The sequence below is a fragment of the Lonchura striata genome, chromosome 3 (assembly GCF_046129695.1).
Source record: "Lonchura striata isolate bLonStr1 chromosome 3, bLonStr1.mat, whole genome shotgun sequence".
NCBI classification, from domain to species: Eukaryota; Metazoa; Chordata; class Aves; order Passeriformes; family Estrildidae; genus Lonchura; species Lonchura striata.
Window position 1 is genome coordinate 39,402,020 of NC_134605.1, and position 21,683 is coordinate 39,423,702.

At 40.0% G+C, this 21,683-nt stretch overlaps 1 protein-coding gene across 22 annotated transcripts in view; it reads left to right on the forward strand.

The window, feature by feature from the left end:
* AFDN (afadin, adherens junction formation factor) overlaps positions 1-21,683 on the forward strand; it is a 119,156-nt gene that overhangs the window by 34,922 nt on the left and 62,551 nt on the right. For 12 of the 22 annotated variants that reach the window (XM_031504320.2, XM_077782082.1, XM_021544178.3 and 9 more), the window contains exons 3-12: positions 97-212; positions 8,367-8,530; positions 8,984-9,144; positions 10,129-10,286; positions 13,423-13,534; positions 13,949-14,116; positions 15,456-15,500; positions 17,809-17,903; positions 18,648-18,910; positions 20,422-20,491. In XM_031504320.2, the coding sequence (XP_031360180.1) occupies positions 97-212; positions 8,367-8,530; positions 8,984-9,144; positions 10,129-10,286; positions 13,423-13,534; positions 13,949-14,116; positions 15,456-15,500; positions 17,809-17,903; positions 18,648-18,910; positions 20,422-20,491 (1,352 nt within the window). The remainder of the gene's footprint in view (positions 1-96; positions 213-8,366; positions 8,531-8,983; positions 9,145-10,128; positions 10,287-13,422; positions 13,535-13,948; positions 14,117-15,455; positions 15,501-17,808; positions 17,904-18,647; positions 18,911-20,421; positions 20,492-21,683) is intronic. The other 10 variants (XM_077782084.1, XM_031504324.2, XM_077782087.1 and 7 more) reach the window with 3 other exon arrangements.

The window sequence follows — 21,683 nt, forward strand, 5'->3', positions numbered from 1 at the left end:
GCAAACCTTGTGGTTTTTTTGAAAGCTTAATTTATTTTTAAGTATCTTTGCTCTTGAGATACCAAGTAATTGTTACTGCTTTTCCTTTTTTTGAAGAAGAAAGAAGATTAGATGTGGATGAGAAGCCTCTCGTTGTACAGTTAAACTGGAACAAAGATGATCGTGAGGGAAGGTTTGTCCTCAAGAATGAAAATGATACGCTTGCTCCAAAGGTGAGTCTTTATAGATCATGCTAGTGCTAACAGCAGTTTTGAAATCTCTGGGGTTTGCTTATATAGGGAAACATAACTCCCATTTTTCTAATTCCTGAAAACAACTGCTGCTCATGACCTTCGATATCTGGAGCAAGTGTTTTTAAATACTTAATTTTTGCAACACAGCATTTCTATCTTTTGATGCCTGGTGATGCTGTGATCCAGGTAGCTGTCTAGTACTGGAGCATGCCTAGAGAACTTAAAGCTTGCTTTGTTCTATTATGATGACTTGAAAAATACCTCAAATAGTATGTGGTGCCACATACCAGGAGGTAATCCTGCCTCTTGCAAAGTTCTTAAAAGTGAATGCCAGCGGGAGTTAAAGAGCGAAAAAATGTTATCTCCTTGGGTAACAATGTGTTTCTTGAAAAAAATGATGGAAGACTTTTTTCTTTTGTGCAGGTTTTTTTGATTTGGTTTGGTTTTGCTTTCTTGGTTTTTGATTATATTTTTTCTCTAACAAATTCAAAATTAATGAGCTGCCAACATCAGCTGTACAAAAATTTGCTTTAATATAGCAATTTAAACATTAAATTAGATTAGACTTTGGCTCCGGGAGTAATATAGTTATATATATTATACGTAGCTTGGTTGCCTATAGCTGTGGAAAACATGCTGTTCAGTGTGGGCTATCTTAAGGCAAGTTTTTGATCTTGTGCTGTGCACTAAATTTCCTTTGCTTTTGGAACTAGCGCTTGTTAATTTTAGAAGTGCTTTGGGTATAGGGATGTGAGCTTGTCTTGGTTCGACAAGACAGGAGTCTGTGGAAGAGGGCAAAGCCTCCTGTGCAATGGAGAACGGCAAACCCCCCTCCCTCTGAATTACCAGGATCTTTAAATTAAAAGGCTCTCAGGCAAAGATGTGGGAATGGGAGTAACAATTCTTTACTAGGAGAAAACTAGACAACAATTTAAAAAGGCAAATGCAATCGGTACAAACAAAACCAGTGAGAAAGTCCAGAACCTGAGGAGTCGGGGTGCCCGTAGCAGTTCTGCTGGGACAATTGCTCCCCTTGCAATGGTTGATGAGTTGCAGCTGAAGTGGTGATCTTTAGAAGGGTACAGTTTTCCTCTGAAGATCTGGTGGCAGTGGGGCCGGTCTTCCTCTGCGCCGGGGTTGCCTCTGAGCTCCACTGCCGTCGCCTCAGCGCGCTCTGGCTGCTTCGCTGCGAGTGCCGCCGAAGAGAGCTGCTTCCCTGGTAATCCCGCGAAGAGAGAGAGCGAGCTGCTTCTCTCGGAGTCCCGCCCAGAGAGCTGCCTCCTCTCCCCAAAAAGCTACCCCTTTAAACAACAATAGAGTGCTTGGCTTCCCCCTCTGGGTGGGACCCCTCACGGTGTTACATTTACCAGCCCTGCATTGAATCAGTCAATGGTGTATAAACAAACCATTGCCTCTACGGGGCAAACCATTGTCTCTGAGAGAGATAACAAAAACCTGTCCAACCGGTTTGCCTTCAACAGATGGCAAATGGAATACAAGCTTATCTTACAACCCAGGACATTATCCACCCCTTATTCTATTTCCATCTGCACACCATGAAATCTTACACCCAGTTCTCTCTTAAGACCAAGTTTCCCTGTGGTACACAGCGGGTCTCCCCATCTTTCTGCATTACCCACCAAGTGTAACCAGGTCCTTGAGCAAAGACAATCCCACGAATGGGTTGGTCTTTGCCTGAGGTGGGATTAATCCAAACAGTTTTCCCTAAAATACCTTTCATATGTACTACAGGGACCTTATCTCCATCTACTGCGTGTAAGGGTTCTGACTGAGCAGGGCCAGCTCGATTGACAGACCCCCGGGTGTTGACCATCCAGGTTGCTTTTGCCAGGTTAATTTCCCAGTTTCTAAATGTTCCCCCACCAAGTGCCTTTAGGGTAGTCTTAAGGAGTCCGTTGCACCGTTCAACTTTGCCGGCAGCTGGAGCATGATAGGGAATATGATATATCCATTCGATACCATGTTCTCTGGCCCAGGTGTTGATAAGGCTGTTCTTGAAATGGGTGCCTTTGTCAGACTCAATTCTCTCAGGGGTGCCGTGTCTCCACAGGACTTGCTTTTCCAAGCCTAAGATGGTGTTCCGGGCAGTGGCATGAGGTACAGGGAAAGTCTCCAGCCATCCAATGGTGGCTTCCACCATGGTCAGCACGTAGCGCTTGCCTTGGCGTGTCTGGGGCAGTGTGATATAGTCAATCTGCCAGGCCTCCCCATACTTGTACTTGGACCACCGCCCACCATACCATAGGGGCTTCACTCTCTTGGCCTGTTTGATGGCAGCACACGTCTCACAGTCATGGATAACCTGGGAAACACTGTCCATGGTTAGATCCACCCCTTGGTCTCGTACCCACTTGTAGGTGGCATCTCTGCCCTAATGACCTGAGGCATCATGAGCCCATCGAGCCAAGAACAACTCCCCCTTATGGTGCCAATCTAAGTCTATCTTTGACACCTCTATTTTTGCTGCCTGATCTACCTGCTCGTTGTTTCGGTGCTCCTTATTAGCCCGATTTTTGGGGACATGGGCATCTACATGACGGACTTTCACCGTCAGCTTTTCCACCCGAGAGGCAATGTCTTTCCATATATCAGCAGCCCAGATTGGCTTTCCTCTACGTTGCCAGTTGGCCTTCCTCCACCTTCCCAGCCAGCCCCACAGAGCATTGGCTACCATCCACGAATCAGTATAAAGGTAGAGCTTTGGCCACTTCTCCCTTTCAGCAATGTCCAGAGCCAGCTGAACAGCCTTGAGTTCGGCGAGTTGGCTCGATCCACCTTCTCCTTCGGTAGCTTGTGCAACTTGGCGTGTGGGGCTCCATACGGCTGCTTTCCACTTCCGGTTCATCCCTACGATGCGACAGGAACCGTCAGTGAAAAGAGCGTAGCAGGTCTCCTCTGCTGGTAGTTGGTTGTATGGTGGAGCTTCTTCAGCCCTTGCCACTTGTACCTGCTCCTCATCATCAGTGAGACCAAAGTTTTCACCTTCTGGCCAGTTCGTAATTATCTCCAAAATCCCAGGGCGATTCAGGTTTCCAATACGGGCGCGTTGAGTGATGAGGGCAATCCATTTGCTCCATGTGGCGTCAGTGGCATGGTGGGTAGAGGGAACCTTTCCTTTAAACATCCACCCCAGCACCGGTAGTCGGGGTGCCAGGAGGAGTTGTGTTTCTGTGCCAATTACCTCCGAGGCGGCTTGAACTCCTTCAAAGGCAGCCAAGATTTCCTTCTCTGTGGGAGTGTAGTTGGCTTCAGACCCTCTGTAACTTCGGCTCCAGAATCCCAGTGGTCGGCCTCGAGTCTCCCCAGGCACTTTCTGCCAAAGGCTCCAGGACAACCCATGGTTCCCGGCTGCAGAGTAGAGCACATTCTTGACCTCTGGTCCCGTTCTGACTGGGCCAAGGGCTACAGCATGAGCGATCTCCTGCTTGATCTGGGTGAAGGCTTGTTGCTGCTCAGGGCCCCAGTGGAAATCATTCTTCTTTCGGGTAACCAGATAAAGAGGGCTCACAATCTGGCTATACTCAGGAATGTGCATTCTCCAGAAACCTATGGCACCCAGGAAAGCTTGTGTTTCCTTTTTGCTGGTTGGTGGGGACATAGCTGTGATCTTGTTGATGACCTCAGTGGGAATCTGGCGCCATCCATCTTGCCATTTCACTCCCAGGAACTGGATCTCTCGGGCAGGTCCCTTGACTTTGCTCTTCTTGATGGCAAAGCCAGCTTCTAGTAGTATCTGGATGATCCTCTCACCTTTCTCAAACACTTCTGCCGCTGTGCTCCCCCACACAATGATGTCATCAATGTATTGCAGGTGTTCTGGAGCCTCACCCTTTTCTAGTGCAGCCTGGATCAGTCCATGGCAGATGGTGGGGCTGTGTTTCCACCCCTGGGGCAGTCGGTTCCAGGTGTACTGCACGCCCCTCCAGGTGAAAGCAAACTGAGGCCTGCATTCTGCTGCCAGAGGAATGGAGAAAAACGCATTAGCAATATCAATGGTGGCATACCACTTTGCTGCCTTGGACTCCAGCTCGTACTGGAGTTCCAGCATGTCCGGCACAGCAGCGCTCAGCGGTGGAGTCACTTCATTTAAGCCACGATAGTCCACAGTCAATCTCCATTCTTTGTCAGATTTGCGCACAGGCCAGATGGGGCTGTTGAAGGGTGAGTGGGTTTTGCTGACCACCCCTTGGCTCTCCAGCTCCCGAATCATTTTGTGGATGGGGATCACGGCATCTCGATCCGTCCGATACTGCCGGCAGTGCACTGTCGAGGTCGCAATTGGCACGCGTTGTTCTTCCACCCTTAGGAGTCCTACTGCAGAGGTGTTTTCTGACAGTCCAGGCAAGGCGTTCAATTGCTTAATGTCTTCTGCCTCTACAGCGGCTATTCCAAAAGCCCACCTGAGTCCCTTTGGGTCTTTGTAATAGCCGCTCCGGAGGAAGTCTATGCCTAGGATACACGGAGCATCTGGGCCAGTCACTATAGGATGTTTCTTCCACTCCTTCCCAGTCAGGCTCACCTCGGCTTCCACCAGAGTCAATTGTTGTGATCCCCCTGTCACACCAGCAATGGAAACAGGCTCTGCCCCCACATGTCCCGATGGTATCAGAGTACACTGTGCACCAGTATCAACTAAAGCATCATATTTTTGTGGCTCTGATGTGCCAGGCCATCGGATCCACACTGTCCAGAAGATCCGGTTTTCCCGTGCCTCTCCCTGGCTAGAGACAGGGCCCCTCTAACACTGGTTAATCATTCCTTTCCTGGGCATACATACTAGAGTTCCCTTCAAGGGGGTCTGACAGATCGTACCCACAAGCTTGGTCACGGGAGGTTGAGGCTACCTTCACTTTGGTGGAACTCCCCCGGTTAGAGTTTCCCTCCTTAAGTTGACGGACCCGTGCTGCCAGGACAGAAGTGGGTTTCCCATCCCATCTCCCCATGTCTTCCCCATGGTCACGCAGGAAGAACCACAGATTAGCCCTTGGGGTGTACCCTCTCTCTCTAGCTGGGGAATGTTGGGCGCTGATTCTGGGGCCTGTGACTCTCACGGGTGCTGTATTAACCTTCCTTATCTCCTCCCTCATCTCCTCTTTAAACTCCTTAATCACAGCTGAGATATGAGCCTGCATTGGGCCATTAATCATACTCTCATAATTCCTAAGTTTGTTGGCAACAGAACCTATTGTCTCCCGGTGGGTGTCAGCATTGATTGTTGCAATGAAGGTGGTGTATTGAGATGGCCCAAGATTAGCCAGACTCCACAGCATTTGTCCCGTACACCTGACCTTGTCAGGGTCATTATTGTGTCGTCCATCCCTCCCAAAGAGTACCTCCAATACTGCCACTTCCCTCAGCTGTTGGATCCCTTCCTCGAGGGTCTTCCAGTGCATTCTATGATGGTGCTCTTGCATTCTCTCTCTGTGGACAAACCTCTCCCTGACACTCATTAAGAGCCGCTCCCAGAGAGAAAGGGACCCTGGTTCCCTTACAAAAACCTGATTTATACCCGAGTCCTGGGTCAAGGGTCCCAAGTTCCTTGCCTCACCACCGTCCAGCTGCACGCCTGTACCCATAAGATCCCAAACCCGGAGTAGCCAGGTAGCATAAGCCTCACGCCCTCGTCGCACAATGTCTTTATGCAGATTACGAAGACTTTCGTACGTCAGGGACTCAGTGATGATAGCAATCTCTGGGTCCCCTGTGGGTTGTGAGGTTCCTCCATTCCTGTCCCTATCTGCAGGGTGCTCTGCTTTCACCTTAGACTTCCTTGTTTCTACCGGGGCCACTGCTGCTTACCGTGACTGCCTTTGTGGTTCAGCTGGAACCTGGACAGTTGTAACATTTGTGGGTTCCACAGCTGTACTATTAGACTGTCCTTCCTCAAGGCAAAGGGCCGGTTTCTCACCAGCTGGGGAAATGCACTCCTTCAGCATCTCTCGTATCTCCTTAACCAGAACCCTCACCCAATCTGGGCAGTTCATTTCTGAGGTGGGCTGTGGGGCAGGGTCAGGCTCTGGAGCAGCAGCATCTCGAGTCTGTGGTGTAGGTGTGAGGGTAGTTATCCAGGTTAATCTTCCCTTATCTCTGAATGCTAAATATAACAGGACTATCAGCAACACCACCCATTGTATGGTATCATTAGCACTTATAAAGGATCTTAACCCTTTGAGAACTGGTGGAGCAGACCCAAAAAGATGGTTAAAAGGTTGGGAGAAAGTTTGCCCAGGTGCTATTTCCTCGCAGTAGGTACCGTTATTAAAGTAACCCCAAAAACATACAGTTAACGTGTGATAGCTATGAATCCATGTACCTGCCTTCCAGAGGAAATTAAAGATCCATGAATTCCTCACCCAATTAACCCAGAAGCCAAACTTGATAACAGACACCGTAGCCTTAGTTATAGGACCCATTTTTAGATAAGGGTCTGCAAATGGGAAAAGTATAGCTATGATCACGTGTCACCCAAACCAAGGTAAACTAGACCACATTGTGATGCTGAAGATGTTTTTACACACAACAAAAACCCAAATTACTTAAGAACTGTTAATCCTTTTTCCCTCTCAATGCCCTCGGGCCGCACGTTGGGCGCCAATATCTGTCTTGGTTCGACAAGACAGGAGTCTGTGGAAGAGGGCAAAGCCTCCTGTGCAATGGAGAACGGCAAACCCCCCTCCCTCTGAATTACCAGGATCTTTAAATTAAAAGGCTCTCAGGCAAAGATGTGGGAATGGGAGTAACAATTCTTTACTAGGAGAAAACTAGACAACAATTTAAAAAGGCAAATGCAATCGGTACAAACAAAACCAGTGAGAAAGTCCAGAACCTGAGGAGTCGGGGTGCCCGTAGCAGTTCTGCTGGGACAATTGCTCCCCTTGCAATGGTTGATGAGTTGCAGCTGAAGTGGTGATCTTTAGAAGGGTACAGTTTTCCTCTGAAGATCTGGCGGCAGTGGGGCCGGTCTTCCTCTGCGCCGGGGTTGCCTCTGAGCTCCACTGCCGTCGCCTCAGCGCGCTCCGGCTGCTTTGCTGGGAGTGCCGCCGAAGAAAGCTGCTTCTCTGGGAATCCCGCGAAGAGAGAGAGCGAGCTGCTTCTCTGGAGTCCCGCCCAGAGAGCTGCCTCCTCTCCCCAAAAAGCTACCCCTTTAAACAACAATAGAGTGCTTGGCTTCCCCCTCTGGGTGGGACCCCTCACGGTGTTACATTTACCAGCCCTGCATTGAATCAGTCAATGGTGTATAAACAAACCATTGCCTCTACGGGGCAAACCATTGTCTCTGAGAGAGATAACAAAAACCTGTCCAACCGGTTTGCCTTCAACAGATGGCAAATGGAATACAAGCTTATCTTACAACCCAGGACAGAGCTTGTACTGGGCATTTGACTACAGGATACATCCATGTTACAGGGTGGAAGTGAAAGTTAATGATGCCTTGCACTACATGTACCAACCCTGCTATTTCTGTTAATTGAATTAAGTGATTTGCAATCTTCCTTCTCTTATGTTTTTTTGCTTCCTGATAGAAGTGAGAAAATCTGCATCTTCTTTCTCTCATGCTCTGTAATCTCTCTACAGAAGGCAAATAAGCCTAGGATTACAGCTATCTTGTGTATGCAAGGAGCAGGAATTGAAGAAGACAACACTGGAATGATAACTTGGAAAAATATACCATTGGGGAAAAGTCCTCTGTAATGTTTTTCCTTCTGCAGTTTATTCTTATCTGGTGCTCTAGCACAGTTGCCTTGAAAGCAGATTAAGCACAGCATTGTTATAGAGTCTTTTTACTCGGAAGCAAAAATTTGTTTTGCAGCTTCATTTCATCTTTTGAAGCCGAGCAGATATCAGGCATTATTCAAGTAAAAAACTGCAGTTTCTTGTCTTTGTTGAGTACAATTAGTTCATGCCTTCTTTGGAACATGACATTATATTTGCCTTCTCTGTGTTTTCCTTGAGAGCATTAGTCCCTTTGCTGTGTAATGGAATGTTGTTGCCTGGAGTGTTGGTTTTGGGGTCAGTGATACTGTGTCTTAAACAGGTTCATCTGCAAAGTTAAAACCACTACTAACTTTGGATTGAAATTGATGGAAGCTGTTTTAAACTCATTTATTTCAGAAAGCTCAGAGTAATGGGCCTGAAAAACAAGAAAAAGAGGGAGTAATTCAGAATTTCAAGCGAACTCTCTCAAAAAAAGAAAAAAAAGAAAAAAAGAGACGTGAAAAAGAGGCACTGCGACAAGCATCAGATAAAGATGACAGACTTCTTCATGGGGATGATATGTAAGTGGTTTAAACTTACTTTTTAAAACTTAAATTATAGTTGTTTTTAAGTTCATTTGCAAAAGAAAAAGTGTGACTTGCAAGCACACACTGACTCAGCTTTTCCATGCTTTCGGTATTGGAAATCATAATAAAGTTAGGGGTATAATGTAAAGTTTCTTTAATGCCTTTCCCCCTGTCCCCATGTTTAAGAGGTAGAAGACTTCTTTTCTCTGAAAACTAGCAGCTAGTAGTCCTTAAATTGTTTTTTTTTTTTTTTATATCAGGTGAGCACTGGTAAATGAACAGCATTAACCTTCACAAAAATGAAATTCACGTAGAAACCATCTTACAATGATTTAAATGAGGTCCTGTGTCTGTGAATCCTACTGCATTTATGTTGTATGTGAAGTAATAAGGATATATGTATTTTAAGCTCTTAATGACATTCTTTTTATTTAAACTAACTTGCAGTGAGAATTTTCGCCTTGCAGCTGAGGTTTACAAAGATATGCCTGAGACCAGCTTCACTCGCACAATATCCAATCCTGAGGTGGTTATGAAACGGCGACGGCAGCAAAAACTAGAGAAGAGAATGCAGGAGTTTCGCAGTTCTGATGGCAGACCAGACTCAGGTACTTGAACTTCTGGTGAAGTTATAAACAGTAAACGTTTTACTAAAAGAATATCCTTAAGGACAGCAATTCCTGTAAATTTGACTTAACTTTTGCTTTCTCCAACATTTTTTGCTCATAGCTAGTTTATCTAGTGTGTAACTGAACAAAGTGTTTGTGAAAGTAGGATTCCACAGGGGGTTGTTCCATGGTGAGTGCAAGTCAAAGCTTTCAGTGATGGGCAGATTGATGAGATAGTGTGCTCATTGAGCTCACTAGCAGCGCTAAACTGGGAAAAAAGGAAGGATGGACTTAGACTGGCAAACTGAGGAGGTTGGCTGAGATAACTGGCATTCCTTGTACTAAGAATGAGCTGAATGACCTGATAGAAAATTCAATCAGTAGCATTAATAAAGGGTGTAAAATGACTGATTGTTTTCAAAAGGATTCTGGTAGATCTTTTGAATAATAGTGATTAAGTATTTCTCATTCGTGGGATGGGGATATAACAACAGTGATTGTATAGACACCATTAGAAGAAAACAAGTTAAGCTATGTTAGAACTGCTAAAATCTGAAATTACGTGTTCTGTTCATGGAAGAGTAGTGAAGAAAGAGAAGTGTAGAAAACATTGTCCTGAGGGAAATCTTAAATGGGCTTGTTAAAGAAAGGGAAGGTCAGCACAGACTTCCTGACAAGATGGTAAAGATCTGTTCTTCAACACATCATTGACAATATTTCATTTTAACTTCATGTAATGCTAAGCATGGTGAAACACTGGGAAAACACTTCATTAGATAAATTACAGAAATATCACTGGAAATTTTTACCAATGCAGAGATAAATCTATTTGTGGGGATGTTATGTAATTTCTCTTGTATTAGTAGAATAATGAAATGATTTTTGAAGAGATTTGTTCTTACATTCTGTTAGAAATACAATAAACTACTTCATGTCTGTCTTTTTATTCTGTGATTGTATTGTTAATTCCATTTGATTTCCAAGGTGGGACGCTGAGAATTTATGCAGACAGTTTAAAACCAAATATACCATACAAGACAATCCTGCTGTCCACTACAGATACTGCAGACTTTGCAGTTATTGAAGCACTGGAAAAATATGGCCTGGAAAAAGAAAATCCCAAGGATTATTGTATTGCTCGTGTAAGTTACTAAAACACAATCTTCTCACATTTCATATTTGGTTGGGTTTTTTTGCTTGCGGTAGCTTCCAAGCTAAATAGATTGACTCAGTTCTGTGACTAACGTTTACACCCCCCCCCTCCCCCAAATCTATCAGCATGAGGAATTGTGAAGTGATATATGAGGTTTTTTGTTTTTAAAACTTTTAATCTTCCAGTTGGACTAAATTACTGCTTCCTGTATGGGAAAATATTAATACTGAAATGGCATATTTCTTCATTGAGCTCTGTGGTTTTATACCACTAAATGTGGTATAATGTATACCACTGAAGTCTCACAGCTGTTCTCTGTCCCTGGGTTGGCTTTTGCCCCTGTTCTTCTGGCACTTTACTCTGTGTAAGACAGGTTCTGTACATGTTCTTATTCTTTACATTTTGTTAAGTTCAGCTGCTACCAGTGGCGCACACAAGTTCAGTTTCTTACTGATTGGGATTTTGAAACATTGTGTTCTCTTTGAGTGCCTGGTTCAGTGTCTTCTTTGAAGATTAAAGCAGTTGACATTTACTTAACTATTAAGATGAATTTTAAGTTACAGGACAAGACCATTGTAAGGCTATATAAGCACCTGTAATAAAGATCTGAACTCCTGAAGTTTCAGTTGAAAGATAAAACTTGTAAGACTTCTTCATAGCATTTTTGACAGCTTTTATTATAAATGGCATTTTCCGATTGTCTGTTTGCTTTCATAATTTGGTTTGCAGTGTATCAGGCTGTACCTTTATTCCCGATTCTGAAGTGCTTTTCTGTGTAAGCAAGTAGACACCAGTTACTTCCAATGTGTGTATTTGGTTTGCTTGGTTTGAGTTTCTCTGAGTAGTGTGGGGTTCACTGCACTTTTATGAAGATGTCAAATTAATTAGACAGTCTTCCAAGCTACCTGTGCATATTCACTCAGGGCATTAGACTTCAGGCATGCAGCAAACCAATTAACTCTTGAAAGCAGAATCTTGATTAGACTTTTGGTTTTAGCATGCACTTATTTTTTACTTGAGGGTAAGGCATAAATAACTTCTTGCAATGTCAAACAAAAATATGCATTTAATGGTGAGTAGTTTTATTGGGTTTTTTTTAAGAAGTAGTCGTTACAGACATAGGACATTATAAATATTTTAGCAAGATCCATTGAGGGGGGTTGTGGGTTTTTTTGTGATGTTACTGTTTTCTTAGGGGTTTTTTTTGTTGTTGTTTTCTTAGTTTTTTGGGGTTTTTTTGGTTTTTTTTGTTTTGTTTTGTTTTGTTTTAGTAAGGGCATGTGCAGAGCCTGTGTTCCTAGCTTGTAAGGAAAATTGTAGATTAATTATCACAATAAGCAGATATACTTGAATATACCATAGACATGACAGTTTTCACTTAAAAATTAAAATTACAGAAGATCTTGTTGAAGACCTGTTGCAGCATAGGGTGTTCTCATGTGAGACTTTCATTAAAGACAGGTCTGATAATTTAATCTCTATTTATTACTTACCACAGGGGGTTTAATACTCAAATACTTAACCTTCTCTTACTTGTTTATTCCAACAAATGTTTTGAAAGTTAAGTCTGAAGTTGCTGTGGTCTTCATTTAAATTTCTTAGCTTGTATTTTCTGCATGTTTTATTGCATTTGGTTTTTCTTTGGTTTCCTTCCCAGCCCAGTATTGGCTAGCTCTTGGTACTGCTTGTATTTCGTGCTTTGAACCATCTACCTTCTGTCTCAATGGCTTTGGAATTTTAATATTGTTGCTTGTTGAACATAGCTCGAATCATAGTGTTACCCTAATTGTCCTATATGTGTAATTGTTTTTAAAATCTGAGATGTGAAATAGATCAGTTTGGCAAGATAAGGTTTGAATAGAGATGTGTTTGTTTCCCTCTGGTTTATACATTTTGATGTTTTCTTTCTTTTATAATATCGTCTCTATTTGAAAATCTAATTAAAGATAATTTAATTAGTCCTATGTTTAGCCATGTTTTGCATAGAAAATGGTTTAGGGATTGTATGCTTTTAATCTTAAATGTAGTCGTTTCCTGCTTGGAAGAAGATGAAAGGATATTTGAGGTAGATCTGTGAGAACTTGGTTAACACAGAAATAGGCATGGAAAGGAGGGAACAAATGAGAGTGCAGAGTCTCTAGAGGGCTGCAGCATAGTAGGGTGTAGCCAATGGCTACATCACTTCAGAAGGTCTTACCTTGGTCATAGTTCAGAGATGGGAATAATTTGGAGTAGTTTGTTTAAAATAGAACTGTCTATGAATTTAAATAACATTGTTAGGATTACAAGTGTGGGAGTACGACACATTTTATTTTTTGATTCAGCTTTGAAAGATCTGTCTTTAATAACTGCCTGTCCTTGTTACTTGTTCTTGATTGCTGTGAGGAGCAGTAATGCATGAAATTACAGGCTGTGTCTCCTCTAAGATCAGATTTCATGAATCAATGTTTCCCCCTTCCTCTGCCTTGTAAGGATATAGCTCTAAAAGGTAGGAACAGTCTGTAGTTCTGTTCCAAAAGTATTCTTGATTTTATTTCTTCCTTAGAGCTAGGCAGCATATGAATCAATTGTGTGAAATGCTCCAGTTGTGCCCTTAGTCCCTTGTGTAGACCAGGTACATTTTGGGTAAGACAAGGATGCAGCATGTATAAATTACATAGTCTTTGCCAGCTTGTTGTGTCTTTTCTAAAGATATATATATGTTATGTTAGCAGAATGGCATTAACAAAATGAAATATGAATTCCAATGTGTGATATAATAATGGAAAGTTCAGGAGGTTTTTTTCCCTATCATCTCCAAAGATTTATGTTGCTCTTTGTCTTAGCTGATGAGAAATTGCAACAATTTTTTTTTTACTGAAAGATAATCTCACCTACTTTAATTGTAACTTGCTGTTCTTTACTTTTTAGACTTACTTGGGGTTCTGGGAATTGCAGTTTAACTGTGGCAAGAGGCAAGAGAGGAGCATTAGAAAATCTTGGAAGCAAAATACATTCCAAGTTACTGAATTCTTTGGCCTTATCTCTTGTTATAAACAACACATGCAAAAAATGTTATCAGAGAATATACCCCTGAATGTTCTAATTCTGTTCCATGGCTCTGAAAACTGATAATTCTTTTTTAGGTCATGCTGCCTCCTGGTTCTCAGCACTCTGATGATAAAGGTGCTAAAGAGACTATTCTTGATGATGATGAGTGTCCACTGCAGATATTCAGAGAGTGGCCTAGTGATAAAGGTATGTCCAAAAACCTTTAAGATGTTTTTATGCCTTGGGTTGTAAGACATGTTGTGGAGCCCCTGTAAAGAAAGAAATTATAACATATATTTTAGTGTGTTTTGGTTTTGGGCACTTAGAATAATAGGGAGTATTAGAGTTATTTACTGTTTCATTATGCACTATTTGTAGTATTACACCATTAGGTAGTAGAAGAGCTTTGCATTTTATCCCAAATTTTCTAAGTTATTTGCTATACTGAAGTATGCTTTTAATCTGTGTATAGTTATTATTAAGTTAAAACTATTCTAAAGAAGTGACAGGAACATAGGAAGCTGAAAGTAATCCTATTGGACACTTGCAGATTAATAGATGTTGGTTGTGTGCTTATGCAGTGGTAGTGTGACTTAAAAGATGTATAATACTATGTTTTAGGAATACTGGTGTTTCAGTTGAAAAGGCGGCCTCCTGATTATGTCCCAAAGAAAACCAGGAAGATAACGGATGGAAAGCCATTAAAGGGGAAGGAAAGAGTTGACGGGTCTGGCTATGGCTCTTGCCTTCCTCCTGAGAAGCTACCATATCTGGTAGAATTAAGCCCAGGTAAGAATTCTGGTTATCTAATAAGCTAAATTACATTATTGCATAGTCATTTGGATTTTTCAAAAATAAGACATTCTTTGTAAGCACGAGGAACTCTGTGCCACATGAGTTGTTCTTCTGATGTCAGATTCTGAATTGGAAGTAACAGTTCTAAAGGTAGAGATACATATTGCTGTAATATTAAAATCTTAGCAGAAAATGTTTGGAGTGAAAAATGGGGGAGAAATTATTTACTAAACTTAAATCTGATTTTGTTTATATTCACGAGTACACTGTAGCATACATGGTATTTGATAGTGCCAACAGGACAAGAACATGAATTTTTAAATCTAACATAGATGTGAAACATTTTTCAGCCTGTTTGGTACTTTCTAATCATTTAGCAAGCTGAGTTTTATTTTGGCATAATTGGAACGTGCTGGGCTTAGTGGTAATTTGCAACTAATTTTATGATCTAGGAAGCGCTGGGGGGATTGATTGTGTATAGCACAACTACTGATAGAACATACATGACTTATGCTCTTAATTTCTGTCATCCTCATGTTTATAGATTTGGATATGGACTTTTGTTTTTGGTGATTGATTTATATACAGCTCTTTTTCCTATTAAGTGTAACTTGAGTACACTCAGATATTCAAGTAAATGTTACAGTTCGAAGTCTGGTTGTATACCTTTTGGGAAGCAAGGTTGGAAATTGATGCTGAAAGCTTTGCTAGATCAGAACTGCAAAAAAAGGGCCAAATTTATGGTCAAATGGTTTGTGGGTTTTTTTTGTTTGTTTTGTTGGTTTTAAATCCAGATGAGATTATCAGTACACAGAATATGTGAAATGTACTGCCATGTTCTACAGGTTGAGGTTTGGTTTGCATATTAATGTTTTGGGTTCTTTTAATAGTACTGTTGATTTCTTTTCTTGTTCTCTTACTCTTTGTGGGATTTGGTGCTTTATCATTAAGATGTTGTTCTTGGGCAGAGGCATGAGACTCCCATATAGTAAACCCAGTCTGAAGTGCCACGGGTGTCAGTGCTGAGCTTCACACATTGCCTGTGGGACTGGCCTGTTCGTGTTTTTCTTCTAACAGCTTGTTATCACTTCTCTAAACAATAAGGATTGTTTCATTCAGTAGCTTTATAGTACTGATGTCTTTATATTCTACACAGTTTCTAAAGTTGAAAGTTTAATGAACTTCATCCTTATAAATTGAATAGGTGTTGTCTGGCTACAGTTTCATCCTTTCCTGTCTTTTCTTTTCTTGCCCTCCTCCGCATGTTCTGCATGGTATCTGTTCTGCTGGTGCTGCCTTCACCTGGGTCCTCTGCATGTGTTTCTAACCCCAGGGAGAAGGAATCACTTTGCCTACTACAACTATCACACTTATGAAGGTAACGCTGTATTTGATACTGTTCTCTCATTAGTCACTAAAAACTTCTCCGACTGTAAATCTTGTGTTTCTTGATGACAAATGAAGGACTATCTTATTTAGCTTAAGGGTTTTTTTCCAAGGGATTGCTTCTGTGAAGTAGTTATCTGTTTTATCAGCTGCCATTTAATTATTTGATTGGTGAACAAACATCAAATAGATAATGACTATGCTGTTATCCAAAGAGTTCAACCTTCCAGCTATAATTAACAGCTAAATTTCAGAGCAATGTAGTAGAACTAAAAGTTCTTTGATCCATCTGCTTGCAGAATTCATAGTTAAAAGGGTTATTGGGTAAATGGCAAGTAACTTAGCTGTCCTTTTCAGTATTAGACTGTGTTGATACAGTGGATGAAGTCTGTGATGATTTTTACTGGGAATAGTATTTGGACCTCTGGGAAAATTACCTTACTTTCTACTCTGTGGCGTTTCATAGCATCCTTTGGTGTTTCTGCTGCCAGGTTTGTCTAACATTAGTAGTATATGTCAAAGATGTAGCACGTTAGAGAGTAGAGGCACGTTCATTTTTTATAGTGTTCAAAATTGATAGCCTAATGTACAAATCATTATGTACTTTTAATTCTCCTTAGAGTTTAGAGTAATGTGCAGATGTGTTCTGGTTTGACCAAACACACAAGAATACTAAGCCATTCTCTTTTAATTGTGAAATGTTTGCCAAAATCTTTTTTGTTTTATTACATTTTTTCCCTGTTTCCTCACTTTATTTTCTAGACTGCTGTAGGAAAACTACATGTGGTTGTCAGTGCTGCTTACCCTTTCCTTTATAGTTGCAGAGTGCAATACTGGGGTTTAAAGAACTGTATTCAAACTTGAGTCCAGTGCTCAATTATGTGAATTGAATTCAGACTTCTGTTTTGCTGACATTGTTATTCCAGAGAGCAGAAAGGTTTCGTAGAGTGTGCTGGACTAAAAATCATGGATGGGCTCTGCCAGAGCACTTGACCATTAACTAGGAAGATGGAAATTTGGTTGCATGTCACTGGATAAAAAAATACAGCTTTTTAAATCTTAGTGTGTGAAAAAGAGATCTTCATACTCTAGAACCTGACTGTGTCTTTGGAAATAAAGCACTTTAGGATACTTGTATTTATTATAGAAATAATTCCAGTAGAAATGTCCTCCTGTCAAAACAGAGGCTGTTTATATTTTTGCAGAAGAACCTAGCAGACTGGCTTTTATGTCCTGTGCAATTGCACAAATTCATGAAGTTTGCTAGTGAAGTATGTCTAGTTTTTCCACTTCTCTACAGCTGGTGATGTTGATATTTCTACAAATGTTTAATTGACTGAAGATTAGATTCTGTATGTAGAGGATGCACTTCAGTAACATGTGGCTGTTCATGTGGCAGCCAGCAATTGCCTCTGTATCCAAGTCATGTGAATGAGCCAGTAAACTGAGATCAATCTGATAATAAAGAAGTAGACTGGGTATACTGAAGTGATGTTCAGCAGCACTTTGAATAGCTGATTATCTGTATTATCTGTGAATATGCCTTTTGATGAGTTCAGGAATATTAATAACTTCAATTGTACAATCATAATATTTAAAGGCTGAGAAAAACGGCAGTCCCCCATATTTACAGATGTGAGCCTCAGATCCTACAAGCCTGAAATTAAAATTACAAAGCATAATTAAAAAGGCAACCCCATAAGGCTTTTTTGCTTACTTCATCACAAAAAGGAGCAACCTTGAACTGTAGAATAGATAGCAGTGGGCGATGGTGGACATACAGGTATAACAACTTGGACAGAAGAATTGCAGAAGGTTGGAGAAGTGGAAAGCCTTGGCCAGGGTATTTTCCTGGACAGCTTTCTTTCTGAGAACAGAACTGCAGTATGTGTAACACTTTTGCATAAGTTTGTTGGCTGTTACAGTAAAAAAAAAAGTTTACTATTGGCTCTTTCTGCTGGAAGTGTGTATCTTGTCTGAAATTGAATAGTAGAATTATCTCCTGAATTCGACATGGTGTTTCAGATCTGCCCAGCCATCTCCTAAGCTTATTAGTGTTTAAACCTGTAGTAGTTAGGAACTTGTACAGGAAATATGCTTTCAAGTAGGCTTTCTCTGCTTTCAGGGTTCTTACATTATGAGCAACAACCAAGTTCCCTACAATCTTGAAAGAATGTCACTCGGGTTTTCTTTTTTGTGAACATTGCAATTCTGAACTAAGTTGCAGTAAATATAGAAATACTGTGTGAGTATTTGAACTTCATTAACTTACAAATTAATATTTATCACTTGCTGTACAGATGGTTCTGACTCCAGAGATAAGCCAAAGCTCTATCGTCTACAATTAAGTGTCACTGAAGTTGGAACTGAAAAATTTGATGACAATTCCATTCAGGTATGGAAAAAAGTAGACTCATATTACAGTACTGATCTGATCTCTGGTGTGTTCTGTGTCATTATAAGAATCTTAATAAAATATGCTGTAAATACCCTTCAAAGTTTTAAGAGTAAAATATTGCTGAAGTTTTGTATTAATGGCCATAATTATCTGTTTTAATTTACTTACACTCTTGATTTAAAAGGAGGGTTTTATTATTTTAAGTCAAGTTTTTATTATATAAGGGATGTATTATTTGAAATGGGGTTTTCTTTTTCATAACTTGATCAATTAGTGTTACATATCACTGTTTTAATGGTTTTCAAGTCTTACTCTTAATTCTGTTTAGGCAGGATTTTTTAAGAGTATAAAACAAGCATATTTGTATGAAGTTCATGCCAGAGAGTCTCTTACAGTAGCCTGGGTCCATTGCAGTGCATTTAGTTGATTTATAATTATTTACCCTCTGAGATTTCATATAAAACAGCAAGTGGAAGAAAATAATATATGACCAGTAAAAAAAAAAAGTAAAAAAATTTTCATTATGGGATGTCTGCTGCACATGTTAGTTAAATGTGTGTTTTATTATTCTTGTTGCATTGAAAAAAGAAGTGAAACTCACAGATTTTAGTACTACTTACTCATCTCTTTAAATTTATAATCAAAGTTAAATAACGAGTTTGTATAGAGGAAGCTACATCTTAGTCTGTTTTTTTATTTCTGCTACAGTATAATTTATTCTGTTAATTAATTTTTTCCCAGTTATTTGGTCCAGGAATTCAGCCTCATCACTGTGACCTCACTAATATGGATGGAGTTGTTACTGTAACCCCTAGAAGCATTGATGCTGAAACCTATGTGGAAGGTCAGCGTATTTCAGAAACCACCATGCTGCAAAGCGGGATGAAGGTTCAGTTTGGGTCTTCTCATGTATTTAAGTTTGTGGATCCTACTCAGGACCATATTATTTCCAAAAGATCTACTGATGCAAGTCTTATGGTCAAAGGCCCAAGACACAAAACTGGGTGCGTAAAATTTATTTTCATCCTACTGAGGTTAGAAGGAGAGCCTTGGGGAAAAATACATAATGAAAGCATAATTAATGGCCTGGGACTAGTGTGTGAACTCATTTAAAGTGCTAAGTATACCATTTTAATACTTGAGCTCCACCTTGTGATTTTATGTAGGATTAGCAAGTGTCTTTTTCATTATGAAGTATTAAACAAGATTTCCTCATGCTCACTTCTGTGTGCAAAACACTATGATGCCTTATTTTAATGTATTTCATAGTTCATCCAAGCTCCAGGAAAAGTCAAGAAGTTGCGGAATGTTTTCAGAGATTCTGTTTTTTGTTTTTTTTCAGATAATAACTTTCAAAATTCCACTAAAAGGATTTGGTAATGAAATCATAAAATGAGACTGTTAAGATAGGGAACTATATGTCTCAATATAGCAAACACTTTTAATAGTGTGATTACTTACCCACTGGTTTCTGTGTTGCAAGGACTGACAGTACAGAAGTCTACCCTGTTCTTTCTCATTCATATTTTTGATAAGTGCATAGTAAAAATACTGATCATCAATACTGTGACTCTTAGGGGTTCAGGTGTTTTGTTCAATGGCTACAGAAATACTCAGAAGAAACTATCTTAAAATTAGTTTGTATAGCAGGGGAAAAGAACATCCTCTTTTCCATCTTCTCTGGGTCCAAATGAGGCTACTATTGTTAATATACACATTATTATATAATGTTATTCAGAAAAGTAACAAATTGGCTTGGAGATGAGTGAGAGAAAGATAGCTCGGGAAAAGCAGCTTATCTGCTGAATTAATATAGATGTATGCTATAACCATTTTTAGTTTTTTCTCCACTGCATTTTCTTATGGAGGACACTGTGCTTTTTGTAGGCCCTGTCTGTGGGAGGATCTCCAGCCATGTGGCTGTCATGTAACATTCTTGCTTAAATTTTGAGTTCATGCTGCATTTAGCCTGCAGATCAATAAATAGGTGCTCTTGCAAATTTACAGTCAACTGGAAAGCACTGTATTACTGCAGAGCTTTATCTGGACAGTAAAATCTATGGCAAAGGGCTGTTGCAGCTTGAACAATCAAATACTTTTTTAATCTTTAGAATAAGGAGATAGTAATGTGCATTGCTATGATGTATGAGTTATTTACATTATGTTGTACATTTAATACTAATGAGCTGAGTAAAAAATTGTAGCTAGTTTATTGTAATGAACACAATGCCATGAACATGTTTTATGTGTATTATGTGTGTATTCATATTTTCTCACTTGACTGGGAAGAAATTAGCTATGACTCTGGTGTTGCAAATGAAATTGTCTGTATAAATATTTTTAGGTTTTTATTGATATGAAGAACTAATAGAGTATTAAAAAAGTTAACATTAACTGGGCTCATGTTATAACCCTTGAATTTTTATTTACTAATTTTATTTACTCTCTTCCTTGTTTATTAAATGTTGAACAGTCTAATTTCTAAAACATACTGGAAATGTTATCTTGCTTATAGAGCTGTCCAGGAAACCACATTTGATCTGGAGGGAGATATTCACAGTGGAACAGCATTACCAGCAAGCAAGGTATTGCATTGTTACTAACCTAGCAATAAATAACAGCATGTGTAAGTTAAATCAAAATTACAGCAGCAGTAGTATTTGGGAAAGTGTGGCCAATTTATCAGTCTCCCCTGCTATTTTTCCTTGTGGATGAGCTCAGATTTGGTTTCTTTTTTTCCCCAAAACCCTTCTGTTTATATTTGTATTGGCATTGGGGATGCATCTCATGTCAAGGATAGTAACATTTTTTAGAAAGGGAAACTCTCCAAAACTGAAGTTGTTTCTCCCCAAATTGACTTACAGAAAGCAGATCATATGCAGGTAGAGATTCTTGTTAGAACTGGTACATTGTTACCTTGTGTGTGTAGCATATGGCTGTTGTCATCTGTGATGGGGTAAATAAATGTTTTATATAAAATGTGAAAGGGTGTTCAATTTTAATTTAACTAGGCTTTTAAAATTTAATGGATGTGACTTTATACTTCAATAGAGCTCCTGTACACACATTGAATAAACAAACTGTCTCTGCACTCATAATTATAAACATTTTATGAGGTGATAATCTTTTCATGCTTTCTTTCTGCACTTTCTGTTAATAGATTTTGTCTCAGAATTGCATTTTCCAAGAGCAAATAAAGAGTAAATTACACAATGGGTAATGCCTTACTTGCTATGATCATGTGTCTCAGATGAAATGAGAGAAGGAATTATTTCTGCAGTATGAAATGGAGTAATCTTCCCAGAACTGCATTCCCTTTTTTGTTTTATTTCTGCTATTACACAACTGAAATACTTGTAACTATTTAGTGATATTAATGAAGCAGTGTAGGTATTAATAACTCTGATAACTTTTGAATGTATTTTTAGTCTTACGTGTTTTCTTACCGGTCTTTTGATTCAGTTTCTCTACTTTCTTGGTACTATTGGGTAGTGCTTTTTATCTTGAATGTGTTCTTCACCTACTTCTAATAGGAATATTAGTGATATTTTACAAGGAAGAACAGAAATTTTGCAAACCAATAAAATACCTTAAAAATTTCTCAGAATAAGTGTTTCTGGCTTTATTATATAGCTTATTTCATATTCCAGTCACAGTCATTAGAAAAAAATACTTCTAGTGGACTGAGGGAATAATGGGAAAATCTAGTTTCTTCTTCAGTTGTGCTGTTTGAGACTGTACATCTTGTTAAAGCACTGATGAATCACTCATTTTCTG